The following is an 18,189-nucleotide window of genomic DNA, read 5'->3' as shown; positions in this document are numbered from 1 at the left end:
AAAAAAGTTTTTTATTTATTTGACAGAGATCACAAGTAGGGAGAGAGGCAGGTAGAGAGAGAGGGGGAAGCAGGCTCCCCTCTGAGCATAGATTCCTGATTCGGGGCTCCATCCCAGGACCCTGGGATCATGAGCTGAGCCGAAGGCAGAGGCTTAACCCACTGAGCTACCCAGGTGCCCCTGAATGCCTGGTTTTAATCGTGATATGACTAGTTTCAAATTTATTCAGTCACAGCCGCATTTAAAACAGTAAAATTTCTTGTAACCACACTTGCTGTGAAATGGTGTTGTGTATTATTTTATATAGAAAATAATGAGAAATGATTTTTTACTTTTCTGAGCAATTGAAAAAGTCCAGTTCGGTTGACCCAGCTGATGAACTGAACTAAAATGTGGCTTTTCCTCCTCAAATAACTACAAAAGAAAATCCACTTAGGTTAATTTCATGTAAGTGGATCATACTGGATGAAGGATGCAAGTACATCTTCAAAGACTATAATGCTCAACGTTTCCACGGCCGAACAGCTGTTTACCGTGGTCTAGAAGGAGCCTATGTAATCGGCTATAAAAGAAACATTTTTGTTAACTCATCCTTAACAATGTGAATCTTGATGCAGTAGAATTTTGAAATTCTAATGAGTGACTGTAGATCAAAGTGGAAATTATATCTAAATTTATTATTGATTGGCACTTTTCATGAAGAAGTATTCCCTGTTCCCTATTTTACTCTTTTAGTATCACTCATGGTTCATGGATTCTTTTCTCATTCAGTGTTTTGTACCCCATCCTTGTCGTCATCTTTCTTATGCTTCAGTGTTTGTCCAGCAGGAGACCCCTTCAAGCTGATTCCTGTGTCCCTCTGTTACACCTCTCAGCTTGTGAGCACCACCTTTCCTTCCCCCCCCCCTTTTTTTTTGTATTTTTTATTTGAGTTTGGTTGACCCACAACATTGCTTTAGTTTCGGGTGTACAACACAACGATTTTTCACATTCTGTGTTACATTATTGAGCACCTCCCATCTGTCAAGATAAATTGTTCCTTGCACTTGCCCTTCCCCAGTCTGGAATTTCCCCACGCAGCTCCCAGTCCATTTGGGGGGACTTGTTAAAAGAGACTGCCAGCTAGTTGTCACATAGAATACCTCTCCTCTAGATTTGTCTAGATTCTTTGTTGCCATTTAGCTTATTTTTCTAAAATGGGTTGGATTCTAGGTCGTGGGTGTGATGATTGATCCATTTTCCGTTGCAACAGAATCTGCTTGTCCCACTTTAGTGATGTTGCAGCTACTTATATATAACGAGTATTCTGGTACTTGGGTGTGTAAACTTCACTTTCACAGGGAAAGAAGGAGCAGGGTAGTATCTTTCAACCTGAATTTTGAAAGGTCATTTGAAAGAAGTAGATGCTGCCTCATGGACGGAGATTTACAAATACTGAGAAGACTGTTAGCCTATCATGAAATTGCCTGAGATTAAAGAAAGTATCACTTGGTTATGTTTTTTTAAATATGTAATTTTTCTGAACTGTAATAATTTTATTCTTCTCCACCACTCTCCTTCTTCTATAGTTGGACAGAGAGAGTCAGAAGATGTGAATGAAAGAGCCTCAGATAAGGCGATGGCTGCTGGCTCCGTGGTCGCCCAAGACCTAGCAAAGGATGGGCAGGAGGAAATGCCCGAAGTCATCGACCAGGTTCCTTCTTCAGAAAGCAATTTGGAAGAGCTGATACAACCTGCTGATTCCCAGGCTAATGATGTTGGATTTAAGAAGGTGTTTAAGTTTGTTGGCTTTAAATTCACGGTCAAAAAGGATAAGACCGAGAAGTCTGACACTGTGCAGCTACTCACTGTCAAAAAAGATGAAGGGGAAGGATCAGGAGCAGCAGACGGGGCTGGTGACCACCAGGAACCCAGCCAGGAGACGGGAGAAGCAACAGCCAAAGACAGTGAACTAAAACAATCCACGGAGAACCCCGAAGAAACCCTTAAGCATGAGCCAAGCAACACAGAGATTTCTCCCCAGGCTGAGTCTGGTCAAGCAGCAGAGGAAGGCAAAGAGGATGGGGAAGATAAACAAAAAGAACCCACCAAATCTCCAGAGTCGCCAGCTAGTCCCGTGGCCAGTGAAACAGCATCACCCTTCAAAAAGTTCTTCACGCAAGGTTGGGCTGGCTGGAGGAAGAAGACCAGTTTCAGGAAGCCGAAGGAGGAGGAGCTGGAAGCTTCAGAGAAGAAAAAGGACCAAGAGCCCGAAAAAGGAGACACGCAGGAACAGGAAAAGATAGAAGATACCTCCGAGAAAGTGGCGGCTTCCGAGCAAGAGCGCCCCCAGGAGATCGCCGAGAGCGTTGACGCTGCCAGACTGTCCGCGGAATTCGAAAAAGTCGAGCTGCCCTCTGAAGATCAAGTGCAGGGATCCCCCGAAGAGAGACCCGCCCCTTTAGCCACGGAAGTATTTGATGATAAAGTGGAGATCGTTGCCGAAGTCCACGTTAGGATGCCGGAGAAGAAGACCGATGAGGAGCAGGCTGAGGGAGAAGAAGCAGTGGAGCCCTTGCCGTCTGAGAAAGGGGTAGACTCCCAGGCTGAGCTCGAGAAAGCCGAGCCTCCTGAGGAGCCGGGGAAGGTGAGAGAAGTGTGCACCCCTGGAGGGGACCACCCCCAGCCGGCCGACCTGAGCCCCGAGGAAAAAGCGCCCTCTGCACACCCGGAGGGCGTCCTGAGTGAGGCAGACATGCTGGCCTCCCAGGAGAGAATGAAAGTGCAAGGAAGCCCTTTAAAGAAACTTTTTACCAGCACTGGCTTAAAAAAGCTTTCTGGAAAGAAACAGAAAGGGAAGAGAGGAGGAGGGGATGAAGAGTTGGGGGAACACCACCAGGTTGCAGCAGAGTCTCCGGACAGTGCAGATGAACAGAAGGGCGAGAGCTCTGCCTCGTCCCCGGAGGAACCCGAGGAGATCGCGTGTCTGGAGAAAGGCCTCGCGGACGCACAGCACGATGCGGAGGCTGAGGAAGGGACGGCTTCCGACGGGGAGAAGAAGAGAGAAGGCGTTACTCCCTGGGCCTCTTTCAAAAAGATGGTGACGCCCAAGAAACGTGTCCGAAGGCTTTCTGAAAGTGACAAAGAAGACGAGTTGGAGAAGGTCAAGAGCGCGACCTTGTCTTCCACGGAGAGCGCGGCCTCCGAGGTGCAGGAGGAAGCCAAGGGAAGTGGGGAGGAGCAGAAGCCAGAGGAGCCCAAGCGCAGGGTGGATACCTCAGTATCTTGGGAGGCTTTGATTTGTGTGGGATCATCCAAGAAAAGAGCGAGAAAAGCATCGTCTTCCGATGATGAAGGGGAACCGAAAACGATGGGCGGAGACGGCCAGAAACCAGATGATGCAGGAAAAGACAGAGAAACAGGACCGGACGCTGCGCTTGCCGGTTCTCAGGAACAGGATCAAGGGCCAGGCAGCCCCTCACCTGAGCAAGCTGGCAGCCCCACCGAAGGAGGAGAGGGCGTTTCCACCTGGGAGTCCTTTAAAAGATTAGTCACCCCGAGGAAAAAATCGAAGTCGAAACTGGAAGAGAAAAGCGAAGATGCTGTACCTGGGTCTGCTGTAGAACATTCCGCGTCCGATGCTGAACCTGGGAAGGAAGAGTCTTGGGTTTCCATTAAGAAATTTATTCCCGGACGAAGGAAGAAAAGGTCAGACGGGAAAGCGGAACACGCCACCGCTGAGGATGCAGGGCCGCCAGAGGTCAACGAAGACGATTCCGATGTCCCGGCTGTGGTACCTCTGTCCGAGTATGATGCGGTGGAAAGGGAGAAAATCGAAGCTCAGCAAGCCCAGAAAAGCGAGGAGAAGCCCGAGCAGCAGGTAGCTGCTGCTGTGTCGGAGGAGCTCGGTACCAATCTGGTTCACGGCGTGAAGGTGACTGTCCTCGACGGGGCGAGGGCCGTTAGCAGTGTCGAAGAGAGGTCGCCATCTTGGATATCCGCTTCGGTGACAGAACCTCTTGAAGAAACAGAAGAGGAAGCCAGACCCCTAACTGGGGAGGTACTTGAAGGAGAGGTCCTTGCAGAAGAAACCTCCGTTGCTACCAAAACTCTGCCAGACGGCCAAGATGCCACTGATGACATCATGGTTGTGAGCGAAGCGGAATTAACTTCGGAGGCCGTGACGGCCGCAGAAGGTGCGGAGGCATTTTGTGCTGAAGAAGCCGCAGAAGCATCTGGGGCTGAAGAGACCGCTGACATGGTCTCGGCTGTTTCTCAGCTCACCGACACTCCAGAAACCACAGAGGAAGCAACACCCGTTCAGGAGGTGGAGGGCGGTGTGCCAGACCTGGAAGACCAAGAGAGGCGGACTCAAGAGGTCCTGCGGGCAGTTGCGGAGAAAGTTCGAGAAGGATCACCGCTGCCTGACACCAGGGAGCCAGAAGACATGATTCAGACAACGCGCGACTTAGGAGCCAAAATACCAGAGAAGCTGGATGGAGCCGAAGAGGATGCTCAAGGGCTAGACCTGAAGAAAGAGGCAGATGCAGGGTTGGAAGTGAAGGCGCAGGAAGCTAAAGCTGAGGCTTTGACACAAGCCGAAGTAGTCGTACAGGCCACCCCAGAAGGCTTTGAGAAAGTTCCTGCAGTCACAGACAGTGTGGAGTCCAGTGAGCCTAGAACCGCTTGTCACGCTGAAACCTTGGTTGGGGTAAAATCAGAATTGATTCTGGAACAGGCTGTTGCTCCTGACTCTGCTGAAACCCTTACAGACACCGAGACCAACGGAAGCACCCCAGTAGCCGATCTCGAAGCTCTCCCTGTAATACAGCAAGAACAGATCCTGGAGATGCACGAAGATTCCCAGGTAGCTTCGGGTGCTCCGTCCCAGGTCCCAGAAGCAGAAGCAGTTTCTGTCCCCAAACAGCTGCCTCCAGCACCTGCTAGTTTTCCATCCCAGGAAGAAATGAAAGGACATTCAGAAACGGAAGAGGTTCTAGAACATACGGACAAAGAGGTACCGATGGAAACTGTACCCATTCTTTCAAAGATGGATGCGATTGAAGAGGAAGGTCAGTTTACCGGCGGGGAGAGCGGAGAGAAGCCGCTTCTCGAAGGCCCTGTCGCAGGGGCAGACCCCGAGACGACCAGGAGTCAGGAAACAAGTGAAGTTGCCCTTAAAGATGGAGCTCCTAAAGAATGTGAATTCCAAGAGGATGAAGACACCAAAGTCCACAGCCCTACACCATCTCCCACCCCAGTGGGGGGAGAGGTGGAAGTTCAAGGAGAAAGGGAGGAGACGGAAGCAGAGCCAGCTCAAGCCACAGAAGAGGAACTCGAGCAAAAACCAGCTGTGACCCCATCTGAGGAGCTTCCTAAGCCCCTGGGGCAGACAGACGGCGTGGCTGTCCTCCACGGGGAGAAGGAGGTTACTGCTTGGGAAGGTTCTCCCCGGCCAGTGCAGGAGGAAGCGGTAGGCACAGAAGTTCAAGTCCAGACCCCAGAGGTGTCATTAACTCCAGCGGCTGCAGCAGCGGGGGAGAAGGTCTTAGAAGAAACTGTCAAGATTTTAGAAACCGCGGAAACTCGGGAATCTGAAGACGCACAGTTAGTACCAGAAGAAGAATCCTCCGAAAAAGATGAAGACTTGACCGCCTGGCCAGGGGACATCGAGGCGCCCACAGGGACTGAGGCTCAGCCAGACTCCGCACCCGTGACCACAGCGGCTGCCCCTGAAGGAGGCATCAGTGCTGACCTGGAAGGAGAGAGAACCCCACCCCGGAGACCATCCCCGGAGGAAGAGGACGCGCCCACTGCTGGTCCGGAAGTCCAAGGGAGTGAAACAAGAAGGGAAGATGGAAAGGCCGAAACCGAGATTTCGAAACTTGAGACTGAGAGCAGCAAACTTGTACAAAATGTAATCCAGACGGTTGTCGACCAGTTAGTGAGCACGGAAGAAACAGCCGCTGATTTCCAGACACAGGCCCTGCCGATGATCGCCGATGCCCCGGAGGGGAGGGCGCACCCTGAGACCGAAGAAGGGGAGCCGCAGGCCACTGCACAGGATGGAACACGAGCTGTGGTGGTCAAAGGAGAAGCCACACTCACCGCCGGGGAACAGACCCGTTCCGACGCGTGTGAAGCTGTGAGTGAAGCTTCAGCCGAGGTGACAAGTGTTGAGGTAGAACCTTCCAGCATAAGTGACCAGCAGCTCGAAGAGGCAGTTCTCCTGTCAGAGGAAAAGAAAGAAGCAACCGGGACCGAGTCTGTTCCAGAAGATGGTGATCGTGCCGGCTTAGAAGAAAGGCTAGAGGGGTCCCTCTCTGAACCCCAAGAAGATGAAAATGGCCATGCTGTTGAAGACCTGGAAAACCAGCACTCAGCCCTGGAAGGTGCAGCGGCCCCAGGAGGCTTGAGCAAAGAGTCCCCAGACACAGATGGACCGACACTGAAGGAGAAGGAAGGTGGCCAGGAAGTAGAATTTCTGGAAGGAAAAGTCCACAGCGAGTTAGAAGAAGAGATCAAAACCGAAACGCAGGACGACACTCAGAAACAGGAGGGAGAACCGACAAAATCCGAACCCACAGGATCCTAAAATATCATGTAAGCAAGCTTCCTCTTCTCCTAAAACAGTCTTTTTCTCTTTTCTTGCCATGTGACGGCAAATTTGTTAGAAGGGAAGCAGGAGTTTGAATCATTGTGACTGTAGGCAGAACCTTTAGTTGGGCAAACAACAGTCAAGGAGATCCTGGTTCCATTCCTTTTTTCCCCGTCACTGACCTGCTGCCATTCAGGCTTAACTGATGTCATGAAAACAATGAGCTCATTCTACACCCACGTGCCTGCTTTCAAAGAAAGTGAAGGGATATGTGTGTGTGCACAAGCGTGCATGTGTGTTTGGCTCAAAGAAACCGGTTGTGCTCCCGGTATCATACTAGCAAGTTCATTGAATTTTTCTTTATAAGCAGAAGTTCATGGTGGGTTGCTATCCTACAGCCTGAAATTTTAGTTTTGATAGCTCTCAAGGAAAAAAAAAAAATTGGTTCCCCCATCAGTAGGAACAGGCATTTAAAAAATTTCCCAGTGTGTGTGATGGGTCCAAATATTGGTGCTGGGGAGCCACAGGCCCCAAGTTTTGGGGTGGCCCAGCCTGGACCGCCACGGTCCTGACCCACTTGCTTTTGGGGGTGGCACTCTGCTCCAAGGACTTCCGCTGCTCCTGGAACGAACGAGGGAGGAGAAGACCTTGACTGACTTGGCATTCTTCCTTCCTCCTCCAGGTCCAGCCGGCGTGTTTGCAAGACCTGAATGTGAAGACAAGCAAGTAGGAGGGGATGGATGCTGCTGACGAGACTCGAGACCAGTGTTCGTGTTCCAGACTCAAAACCGAAGAACAGGTCCCTCGACTGACCTTTCTGGAGCCCCTGACAATCCTGAGGCTGCATCGGGAGCTAGAGCCATCTAACACTTCCTCCTGGCAGGGCCACCCCCCTCACTTTGCCCTGATACCCTGTTACAATGTTTCTGATTGAAGGTCCTGAATTCTTAACCCGGAACTGGAGTTGGCTAAACCTGGTTCTGCTTCTCAAACTGGAGTATCTTCCTTTATGTATTTATATGTATGTTTTAAGTAACTCTCCTTCTTGTATCTATTGTATATTTTTTTTTCTTAATGATTAAGGAAATGTGCAGGATGGTACATTCCTTTTGTGCCGCCCAGGATAAGGGGGGGTCATGCAGCCACGGTCAAGCCTGGGGAGGTTGTGAGAACAGCTCCCTAGAGACAACATTCCTGATCAGAAGCTATAGTTCATACTTTAAAATCTACTAAGGAGTAGGGTCCGTGTTTCATACCGCTCTAAAATGGGTCACTTTCCTCTTATGCACAGTGTGCTAAAAATAAAAAGCCTTTTTGGGGTGGGGGAGGGGAAACATACAGAATGTTCCATTGTTACTGTGAAATTTCTTTCTAGCCCAGTGGGGGTTGGAAGGGAGTTTTTTTTTTTTTTTTTTCCAGTAGCGGATTCACTCTAAGCCTTTTCTCTGAATTGTTGTGGCTGTTTGGAGAGAGGAGTGTGCCGAAATCCTGAGGCAAGGTAGTGAGAAACGTTTTTCATCTTGTTAAGAAAACAGTTGGCTGTTTTAAGGTTTTGATTCTACTCTTCTGTGCTGGACGACATTCACACACAGCGTGAAGGAAAGTCAGGTTCTTGATGACTGGTATTTTGGTAGGTCCTGGATTGTGTCTGTGCCATATTTGTGCCCACTCTTCAAAGGACAATGTTGCATTATGTTCATTTGGATAAACTGTGATTTGACAACCGATTTAAATAAAATATTTGCTTCACTTAGATTTGCTGGTTTTATTAGATACTAGGAAGCCTGGGGCATGTTTGTTGAGTTCCAAAAGCAGCTGAGGTAGAAGTTTCCAGTGTGGTCACTACATGGTGTCACCATTGGATACTGGTTTGAGGTAATGTTCAGAGGAACTCCCAGCAGAGAGGCACCAGCGCAGGTCAACCAGGAGCTTTTGAGACGGACAGGACTGATACAGTGCTACCATCTGGTGGTGCCTTCCTGAAAAAGTCAGTTTTCTTTCCTCATTCTTGGTTTTAATGAGAAACGTCTAGAAAGAAATTAAGAAGGCTTAATAGTAAAAATGCCTTGCCCAATAGGTGATTTGAGTATTTTTTTTAAATATCAAAATGATTCCTAACTTATGTCAATATGTAAAAAAGACTTTGTCAGACTTTGGCCACAGTTAGCTGTGTCGTGTTCCACTTTACATGTAGAAATGGCCTCACCACACAAGCATTTTAAATTGCACTCAAACTCAGAACTCTGGTTTGCAAACTGAAATTACGACTGCTAGTTAATGATTTTATTCTAAATGTTCTAGAAAGACAAGTTTGGCAGAAGGAACATGGGCTGTTAGAATTAGAAAGTAGTTGATCTTAGATCAACAAACCTGACGACCAAAAAAAGGGGGGGCCATATCATATCATGAGACACCTCATGATAACAGTGTATGACCTTGTAGTTGGGAAATATTTAATACCCTTTAAGGAGTTATTCTCCTATATAATAGTCATTTGAACGTCATTATGAAAATTAAAACCCCCAAATTAAAAAAAAAAAACCCTGATCTAAGTATTTTTTGCCAACTTAGAGACTTAAAAAAGTCCAAGCGCTGATGTTGGTTTTTGAAGATCAACCAAGAGGCACTGGAGATGAGAGTGAGCAATCTGTAAGGGGCTCCTGATAGGTCAAACACTGACTTCATCTCTATGGCACGAGGACGCTTCGCTTTGAACTGATTAAGGATTTATGTATCAAGTGGTAAACTTTGATTTTTTTTTTTTTTTTAAACCCCCTCCCACTCCATTCTGTTTGTGTTTGCTCTTCCCGGAGCACCGGTGGCCAAGTCATTCTGGCCTTGGCCGGTGGTTTTCCAGCAGCGGTTGCTTCATGACTGTGCTTTTCATACTCCTTTATCTGGATGTGCCTCGGATTATCTCTGTACGAGCTCTAGACCTATGTCTGTTAAGCAACACTTTCATTAGCCGGAGGAATGCTAGTAACAGTAGCATGACATAGAATCCTGTTTTACAATTCTAAAGCTGCTGTTAATTTATGAAGTACGTAACAGCGAAATGTAAACTGCAGAAGTTGGAGCAAGTGCCTATATTTTGCTACTTTTGGCATTACTGTAGAGCCATGTACAATAATAGAACGCAATGCAAGACTTGTAAACTCTCACCACTTCTTGTAATTGGGGAATGTAAAATGTTCCCCCTCAGGTTATTTTGCTAATGGTACACCTGAGTTGCCTCTCTGTTAACACATACTGTGTTTCCCGTATTTTCCTTTGGTGTTTGGAGCTACAAATAGTCAAGGGCTGGAAATTTTAGCTGTCAGTGTAAGCTTCAAGCATAGCAAGTTTCCTTTTAACCTGAGACAATATTTGATTTCTAGTTCTGTTTGGGGGGCAGATTTTCATTTATCTAAATAAAATGCGACCTAATTAAATGCCCTGGATTTTCTTTTCTGTAATCTCACCTTAATTCAGTTCTGATTGCTTTTCTCCACTGCTGTGATAATCATCACACGTTTAACTTCTTTTAATTACTTACACCTTTGCAACATTCTCTACAGAGCATCATGGGAGTTTGGAATGTACCTGGGACATGTGTAAAAGCACCAAAAATGGTCAGTGATTCTTAACCTTTTGGGGGCTAAGGGCCCTTTAATTAGAATCTCATTAAACCTCTGGCTGACCTCGAACTCCCCAGAGTACAGTTTTTGGATAGTCACACAGACCTCCTCTGAAATCCCAACCAGTAACTAGAACCAGAGTTAGGAACCCCTCACCCCCGCCCCCCCCCCCCCAGCTCTACAAGGAAGGCAATGGACACAGCAGCCCCAGGTTTCCGAGATGGTGAGAGGATGGAGGCTGAACCCAGTGTCCTGTTAACTTCAAGTTTAAGTGACCGTTCATTTCTAATGAACAGTCTAATGGAAATGGATCAGGATGTCCTGGCATAATTCTTGTGTAAATGCAGGCTTCTCCTCCCCACCCAATTCCTTACCATCTCTACCCGTAGTCACTAGAAATGATCTGGGGATCAGGGTCCTAGTTGTACATATGAGAAATCGGAGATTGAAACCACGGGCTTTTAATGGGGCACATGGGTGGCTCATCTGGTTGGGGGTCTGCCTTCAGCTGGGTCGTGGCCCTGGGCTTGTGGATCGAGCCCCGCCTTGGGCTCCATGTTCAGCAGAGAGTCTGCTTTTTCCCTCTTCCTCTGCCCTTCCCCACCCCCTTGCTCTTGGTCACACACTCTCTCAAACGAATAAATAAAATCTTAAAAAAGAGCAGCTTCACTGTAACACTCATATTTGGAGACCAGTGTTAGAATTTCATAAATGAAGAAAATAGGACTGAACGTGCTGTTTCCCGCGGCAGGATATTGAGTACTAAGGCCTACCTCTAACTCAACCCTGTGCTTTACCTTTTATTCTAACTCCAGATAACTTGGTATATAACTAACGAGCGCAGAGGCAATACTATAAATTAGGTTAATTTAAAAACCACGTTGTGCTTGATTCTCCTCATCCCTGTTCGCTCAGAACTCACCTGATACCTGAAAAAGCAGGCAGGGTTTCCTCTAGAACTTGAAACCTGAACAAAATTTGTGTTCTTTTGAAAGACTTTACAGAAATAATATTGTAGAGTTGGCCCGTGGGCCACTTTGAGGCACGAGACCTATTATAAATCATTAAAATTACTTAGCAAGGAAGTGAAACGGTCCTTGTATGTTAGCGATTCCCAAGGAAGTGTTAGGGCCTTGTGGTGCTGCTTTACCCTCTCCCCTTGTAGCGTTCTTGGTTTCAGTGGCGAGGAAGGGTGTTACTGGAACTTAATGTGCCGGCCCAGGACAGCCCTTCCTAGGAAAGGAATTTCTACCTAAAATGTCACGTGTCTCAGGGGCACCTAGGTGGCTCAGTTAAGTTTCTGCCTTTGACTCTGGCCATGATCTTGAGGTCCTGGGATGGACCCCCACCCCACATCAGGCTCCCTGCTCAGAGGGGGATTCTACTTCTCCCTCTCCCTATGCCCCTCCCCCTCCTTCCCCCACTGCACACACGCGCTCTCTCTCAAATAAATCTTCAAAAAAAAAAAATAAAATGAAGTGCATCTGGAGAATTGCTTCCAGCTTCTGGAAAATTAAAGACTGGAGGTTGGGAAGAGGACTAGCGAACGTGAATACCATAATCCAGGCAGGAGTTGATAATGGGCAACATTACACTTGATCTTAGCCAAAAGGCGGAGAAGCGATTGATAATGGGCAACATTAAAGCAATGGCCCTTTGGCTGGCGAGTCTATGGGTGAGATCGAGAGATTTAGGAGGGTGGAATCAACAGGCCCGACACCTCATTATCTGTCATGGGAACTTTGTGGAGTGAAGAAGGACATTTCTGGGTCACCAGCCTACATGTGGAGCCGAGCCCTGACATGGGTGGGGCCAGGAGATGATAATCAGTTGGGGAAATGTTCAATGCAGGAGGCCCAGGAGCTATGTAAGGGCAAGTGCAGATCAGCCTCGGGGTAGGTGGGTCTCGGGAGAGCCATGGCTCTTCTGTTCCATGTCCTGGGAGACCCAGAGACGGGAAATAACGGCTTAAAATCTCAAAAAGCTTTGGTCGGGTGACTGAGAAGAGGAAGCTTGCTTGCTTGCTTGCCTTCCTTCCTTCCTTCTTTTTTTTTTTTTTTTTTTTTAAGATTTTACTTATTTGCCAGAGAGTGACCACAAGAGCAGAACACAAGCAGGGGGCAGTGGCAGAGGGAGAAGCAGGCTTCCCGCTGAGCAGAGAGCCCAACTCGGGACTCGATCCCAGCACCCTGGGATCATGACCCGAGCCTCGAAGGCAGACGTTTAACGACGGAGGCCCCCAGGTGCCCAAGGGGCGGCTTTATCACTTGTCGCTACCGTGTCGTTTCAGAACATGTCATTTCAGAATCTTCATAAGAGTCTCCTCTTGGGAATGTGCTTTAGGAACTAAGAAAGCAAAACACATCACAACGCATTCCCTATTAGTAATCAGAAAAGAAAGAGAAATGGAAATAAAGCCGCCCACCAGAGGCAGCGTCCTGACGGCTATTGACTGCTGTGTTGGTGAAGATCTTGGTAACCTTCAGAATGACACGGATCTTCCCAAACGGTTACGAAGACCCATCTTCCATGCGCTCTTTCTAGAAATGAAACCTACACTTGTGTGTCATCCGCATTTCTTTTCGTTCCCCCCTGTTTCCCTTTCGGCTTGGGTGGCCTGCTGCCCCGCTCTCCAGGGAGACTTGACAGGGGAGACCCATTCCATGGGGCGGAGGGCCTGTGGGAGGGACGGTCCCCGCAGCGTCCTGGGTCTGTCCTAGCTTCCACCCCACACTGTACCGCGCAGGCTCCGGGTCCTCCCTGGCGTTTGTCTACTCAAGGGTGTCACTACCTAACCGCAAAGATAAGATTTTTTTAGTTCATTTTCTTTCGCTGACAACAAAGGAGATGGGGGCTGTGTACTCACTTCTCAGGGGTTGTGTGGCCTTAGCCGACCACCTTAATGCCATTTTGTGTCCTCACCCAGATCCTGGCCGCTTTCCTTCGGAAGAAGCTAGGTGGCCTCCGGGAAAACTACTTAGGATATTCGATAACTTTAGCTTTATTCTTTTCTGTGCTCCCAGGTTACAGGCGCCTCTGGAAGGAGAGGAGGGAGGTTTAGAATAAAGCCCATTTCTTCTAAGGGCTCCTGTACCAATGTGTACAGATCATATATCTTGTTAAGGAGCACTTTGCCTCAAAGAAAGCAGGATGCTAGAAATGTCACAGGTCCCTATGTGGCCCCATAGTAGTTCCCCTGGTTATTGCAATTCTAAGGAACAAGTAGAACCGAGGAGGGCTGGGAATATAGCAGAAATGATAGAGTAATGCTGTGGTTCTCAAAATGTGGCTCCTGGGGGCACCTGGGTGGCTCGGTTGGTGAAACGTCTGCCTTTGGCCCAGGTCGTGATCCCAGGGTCGTGGGATGGAATCAGCAGGGAGTCTGCGGCTTCCTCTCCCCCCTGCTCGTGCTCTCTCTCTTTCTCTCTCAAATAAATAAAACTCTTTTTTAAAAAATGTGGCTGGGGGTGGGGGGGTGGCTGGGTGGCTCAGTTGGTTGAGTGACTGCCTTCAGCTCAGGTCATGATCCTGGAGTCCCAGGATGGAGTCCCACAGTGGGCTTCCTGCTCAGCGGGGGGGCATCTGCTTCTCTCTCTGACATTCCGCCACTGATGCTCAGTCTCTCTCATTCTCTCTTTCAAACAAATAAATAAAGTCTTTAAAAAATGTGGCTCCCAATCAAAAGACATGAAATCTTGCCATTTGTGACGACGTGGATGGAACTAGAGGGTATCATGCTTAGCGAAATAAGTCAATCGGAGAAAGACAACTATGATATGATTTCTTTGATATGAGAAAGTGGAGATGCAATGTGGGGGGGGGTTGGGGGGAGGTAGGAAAAGAAAAAATGAAAAGATGGGATTGGGAGGGAGACAAACCATAAAAGACTCAATCTCAAAAAACAGACTGAGGGTTGCTGGGGGGAGGGGGGACGGGAGAGGGTGGTGGGGAAATGGACATTGGGGAGGGTATGTGCTATGATGAGTGCTGTGAAATGTGTAAACCTGGCGATTCACAGACCTGTACCCTGGGGATAAAAATACATTATATGTTTATTAAAATAAAAAAAAATGTGGCTCCCAGTATCCTCTTCATCATCTCATCTGGGAACCTATTAGACATGCACATTCTTGGGCCTGACCTCAGACAGACTGAATCAGACTCTTTGCCAGGCTGAAAGTCTGTTTCATCAAGCCCTCTAGGAGATTCTGACATGCCTGTTTTAGGACCACTGCCGTAACATAAGGTTATAGAACGGATTCAAGTTAATTGCCTCAATCGCAGAACAAATTTAGGTTAGCAGGTGAAAAAGCTTTCCCTTCCCTGCACCTGGCACCTCTCCCCCAGCAATTGCTTCTAGTCCGCAGAAATGTTTGCACATTTGGGAAAATATGTCTTTTCCCACCTCCTAATATAATTTGGACAAAGCTAGGTCTGAAACCAGATACAAAAAAAGTAGGTCAGATGAGCAAGGAAAGCCATGCCTTGTACTTCTTGCTTTTGCTGAATCAAAGGCTTGTCAATTACAATAATACAGGACTTGCCCATCGCCAAGGGCTGGTCAAAGGTGTCTGTTAGGTGTAGGCATCCCTGGGGGAGGAGAGAGAGCATTGCTTTTTGAGGGAGCCACATGGAGTTTTAAAAGATGACTGTTGGGGCACCTGGGTGGCTCAGAGCCCTGCATCCGGCTCTCTGCTTGGCAGGGAGCCTGCTTCTCCCTCTCTCTCTGCCTGCTGCTCTGCCTGCTTGTGATTCTCTCTCTCTCTCTCTGTTAAATAAATAAAATAAAATCTTTTAAAAGATGACTGTTGGGGCGCCTGGGTGGCTCAGTGGGTTAAAGCCTCTGCCTTCGGCTCGGGTCGTGATCCCAGGGTCCTGGGATCGAGCCCCACATCGGGCTCTCTGCTCAGCAGGGAGCCTGCTTCCCCCTCTCTCTCTGCCTGCCTCTCTGCCTACTTGTGATCTCTCTCTCTGTCAAATAAATAAATAAAATCTTTAAAAAAAAAAAAGATGACTGTTTCTATTTGGCTGGATAACCTCAAAGAGGTTATTTAATTTCTTTGGGGCTCAATCTCCTCATTTATAAAAATGGGACACATGCTTGCCAGGATGATTGGGAGTAAATGAAAGCACACAGACACCCAGTTGAGGATCTCACGTACCCCACTCAGCCCTTCTGTTGACAATGCCTTCTTCACAAGCAGCGACATTCATAACGACCAGGAAATTAGGCAGGGCAGGTGATTACGTATTTCTCAGAGAATAGCGCCAACTTCAGTCAAGAATAACCATGTTTTATGTTCAGAATTACTTTGATCTAAAGAGAATGAAACCACAGAATATCATTTCATCCTGGTACATTTATTTTTCACATTGAAGATTCTGAGTCTACTTTTTATTTAGAGAGTTGTTAACGGGTAGCTGATACCCTTCCAGTTGTGTTTAAGGAGCTAGTTCTAGAAGAGGCAGGTTAGTTGATCTGTCTTAAGATAATTCATTTTTTATTTACTCAAAGATTTCTAAGCCTGAATCTTGCTTACCTGCCAATGATGTATAACAATGGTTTGTTCCAGTCTAAAATGGAAAACTAAAGCAAAGCAAAATGCAATCTAAGTATTTTGAGGATTCTGAAAATTGTCCTAAAAATGCAGTCAACCTCAAGAACAAGTTTTATTCCATTTCAATAAAATACTCTCCATACAAGTACGTTTGTCTCAACATTCCTTACTAGTGAATGAATGAAGAGGGCTTCCTCCTCCCCCCACCATAATTCCCAACCAAGCCTTAGGAAGTACTCCCCTACCCCACACACCATCCTCCCCAACCATCCTCCTAAATGCCTAGATATTTCTAAACATAGCAATTCAGTGACCAAGGCGTGACATTTTGAACTGAAAGGCTAACTCTGCATGCCTCAGCTCTTTCCCTTTCTTGGGAGGGAAATTACAAATAAGAATAGTGGCTGGTGGGGCGCCTGGGTGGCTCAGTGGGTTGAGGCCTCTGCCTTCACCTCGGGTCGTGATCCCAGGGTCCTGGGATCAAGCCCCGCATCGGGCTCTCTGCTCAGCGGGGAGCCTGCTTCCTCCTCTCTCTCTGCTGGCCTTTCTGCCTACTTGTGATCTCTGTCTGTCAAGCAAATAAATAAAATCTTAAAAAAAAAAAAGTAAAAAAAAGAAGTACAGTGGCTGGTTTCTATGACTTTTTTTTTTTTTTTAAGATTTTTATTTATTTATTTGACAGAGATCACAAACAGGCAGAGAGGCAGACGGGGGGGGGGGGTGGGGGTGGGGTGGGGAGGCAGGCTCCCCGCTGAGCAGAGAGCCATATGCAGGGCTTGATCCCAGGACCCTGGGATCATGACCTGAGCTGAAGGCAGAGGTGGCTCAGGCTTTAAACCGCTGACCCACCCAGACGCCCCACAGGTTTCTATGACTTTTTATTTTAAGGATTTTATTTTTAAGTAATCTCTACACCCTTGGGACGCCTGAGTGGCTCAGTTGGTTAAGCGGCTGCCTTCAGCTCAGGTCATGATCCCAGCGTCCTGGGATCGAGTCCCACATCGGGCTCCTTGCTCCGCAGGGAGCCTGCTTCTTCCTCTGCCACTCTGCCTGTGCTCACTCTCTCTCTCTCTCTCTCTCTCTCTGAGAAATAAATAAATAAAATCTTTAAAAAAAAAAAAAAAAAAAGAACCTGAGAGTTCATTTTAAGTAATCTCTACACCCAACATGGGGATCAAACTTACAACCCCGAGATCAAAAGTCATATGTTCCACTCATTGAGCCGGCCAGCCGCCCCCGTAATGACTTTAGAAAGGAGAATGTTTGAGGTCCACTCTACTCTCCATTCTTCCATCATTATCCAAAGCAATTTTATATATGTATGTATATCTTTTCCAGTTTTATAATGGCGATTCTTTCTTCCCATTACAGCCATATTTCCCAGGGTAAATCCTATACTATTTTACAGCTTAACGAATGGGTCACTTTTGTTTTCCCTATGAAATGAATGGTCGTACCAGTGGTGTCGATGAGGGCTAACATATGGAGAGTGACAGCCTGAATTAATGCTGGAGTTTAGGTGTTCAGACTGACATTACCAACTGAAATGTCCAAAGCGTGTTTACATTGGTACCATCAAAAATTAAGAATGAAATGTAAACTTTATAACCTCTTGTGCTGAAATAGCCAGTGAGCATTCTAGGGTAGGGAGGGACTGGCAGGTCTGTCACAAGAGGAGGAGGTAGCCACAGGCCAGTGTTAAGAGCCCCTGTACCACTGCCCATAATGAGTAGCTGACCACAGTTCCTGCCTTTCCCCCTCCACCAAATTGTGGGAAGTTAGCTGGGGCCGGCTGGCATCTTCGCCTCACCCTCTCTCCGCACCCACCAGATCCCTCGGGATTCCCATGACTTTCTGCTCTTTAAGAGCCTCTGGTGTGACCCATGTGCCTTCGAGGCTGCCTGGCGTGCTGCGGAGGGCAGCGGGGACCTGCCTGGATCTCCCCTTCCACAGATAGTCAGAGAATTTAATTTGGCACAAGACTCTCATTTAAATTGGGAGATGTTGACTATGATTTTAAAAAAAGATGAAATCAACGGAAAGCTCTCAGTATTTAAGAATCTAGGTTTATATAGTGTGACTTTGTGTCATTTTTTTAGGTAAACACCTCTTGGAGTCTTTTCTTCTTCCCTGTAAAACGAAGTTGGGTAGGATGACCTCCAGACCCCTTCCTGGCCAAGCTTGGACTGTCCATGGCACCTTCATACGGTTTACTCATTTGTTTCCCACAATCTGACGATCCAGCAGCTATCACTGTCTTTGTTTTTTGTAAGATTTTATTTATTTATTTGAGAGAGATCACAAGTAGGCAGAGGGGCAGGCAGAGAGAGAGGAAGGGAAGCAGGCTTCCTGCTGAGCAGAGAGCCCGATGCAGGGCTTGATCCCGGGACCCTGCGATCATGACCTGAGCCGAAGGCAGAGGCTTTAACCCACTGAG

The 18,189-nt window shown here is 47.6% G+C and overlaps 1 protein-coding gene across 2 annotated transcripts in view; it reads left to right on the top strand.

The window, feature by feature from the left end:
* Nucleotides 1-8,331, top strand: part of AKAP12 (A-kinase anchoring protein 12) — a 100,278-nt gene extending 91,947 nt beyond the window's left edge. For both annotated transcript variants that reach the window (XM_080807096.1, XM_080807097.1), the window contains 2 exons: nucleotides 1,569-6,582; nucleotides 7,260-8,331. In XM_080807096.1, the coding sequence (XP_080663222.1) occupies nucleotides 1,569-6,574 (5,006 nt within the window). In that variant the 3' untranslated portion in view covers nucleotides 6,575-6,582; nucleotides 7,260-8,331. The remainder of the gene's footprint in view (nucleotides 1-1,568; nucleotides 6,583-7,259) is intronic.
* Nucleotides 8,332-18,189: the final 9,858 nt, after the last annotated feature.

This window comes from Martes martes, assembly GCF_963455335.1.
Source record: "Martes martes genome assembly, chromosome: 6".
NCBI classification, from domain to species: Eukaryota; Metazoa; Chordata; class Mammalia; order Carnivora; family Mustelidae; genus Martes; species Martes martes.
Note: the sequence above shows the minus strand (reverse complement) of the source record. Positions and strands in the feature narration are given on the sequence as shown.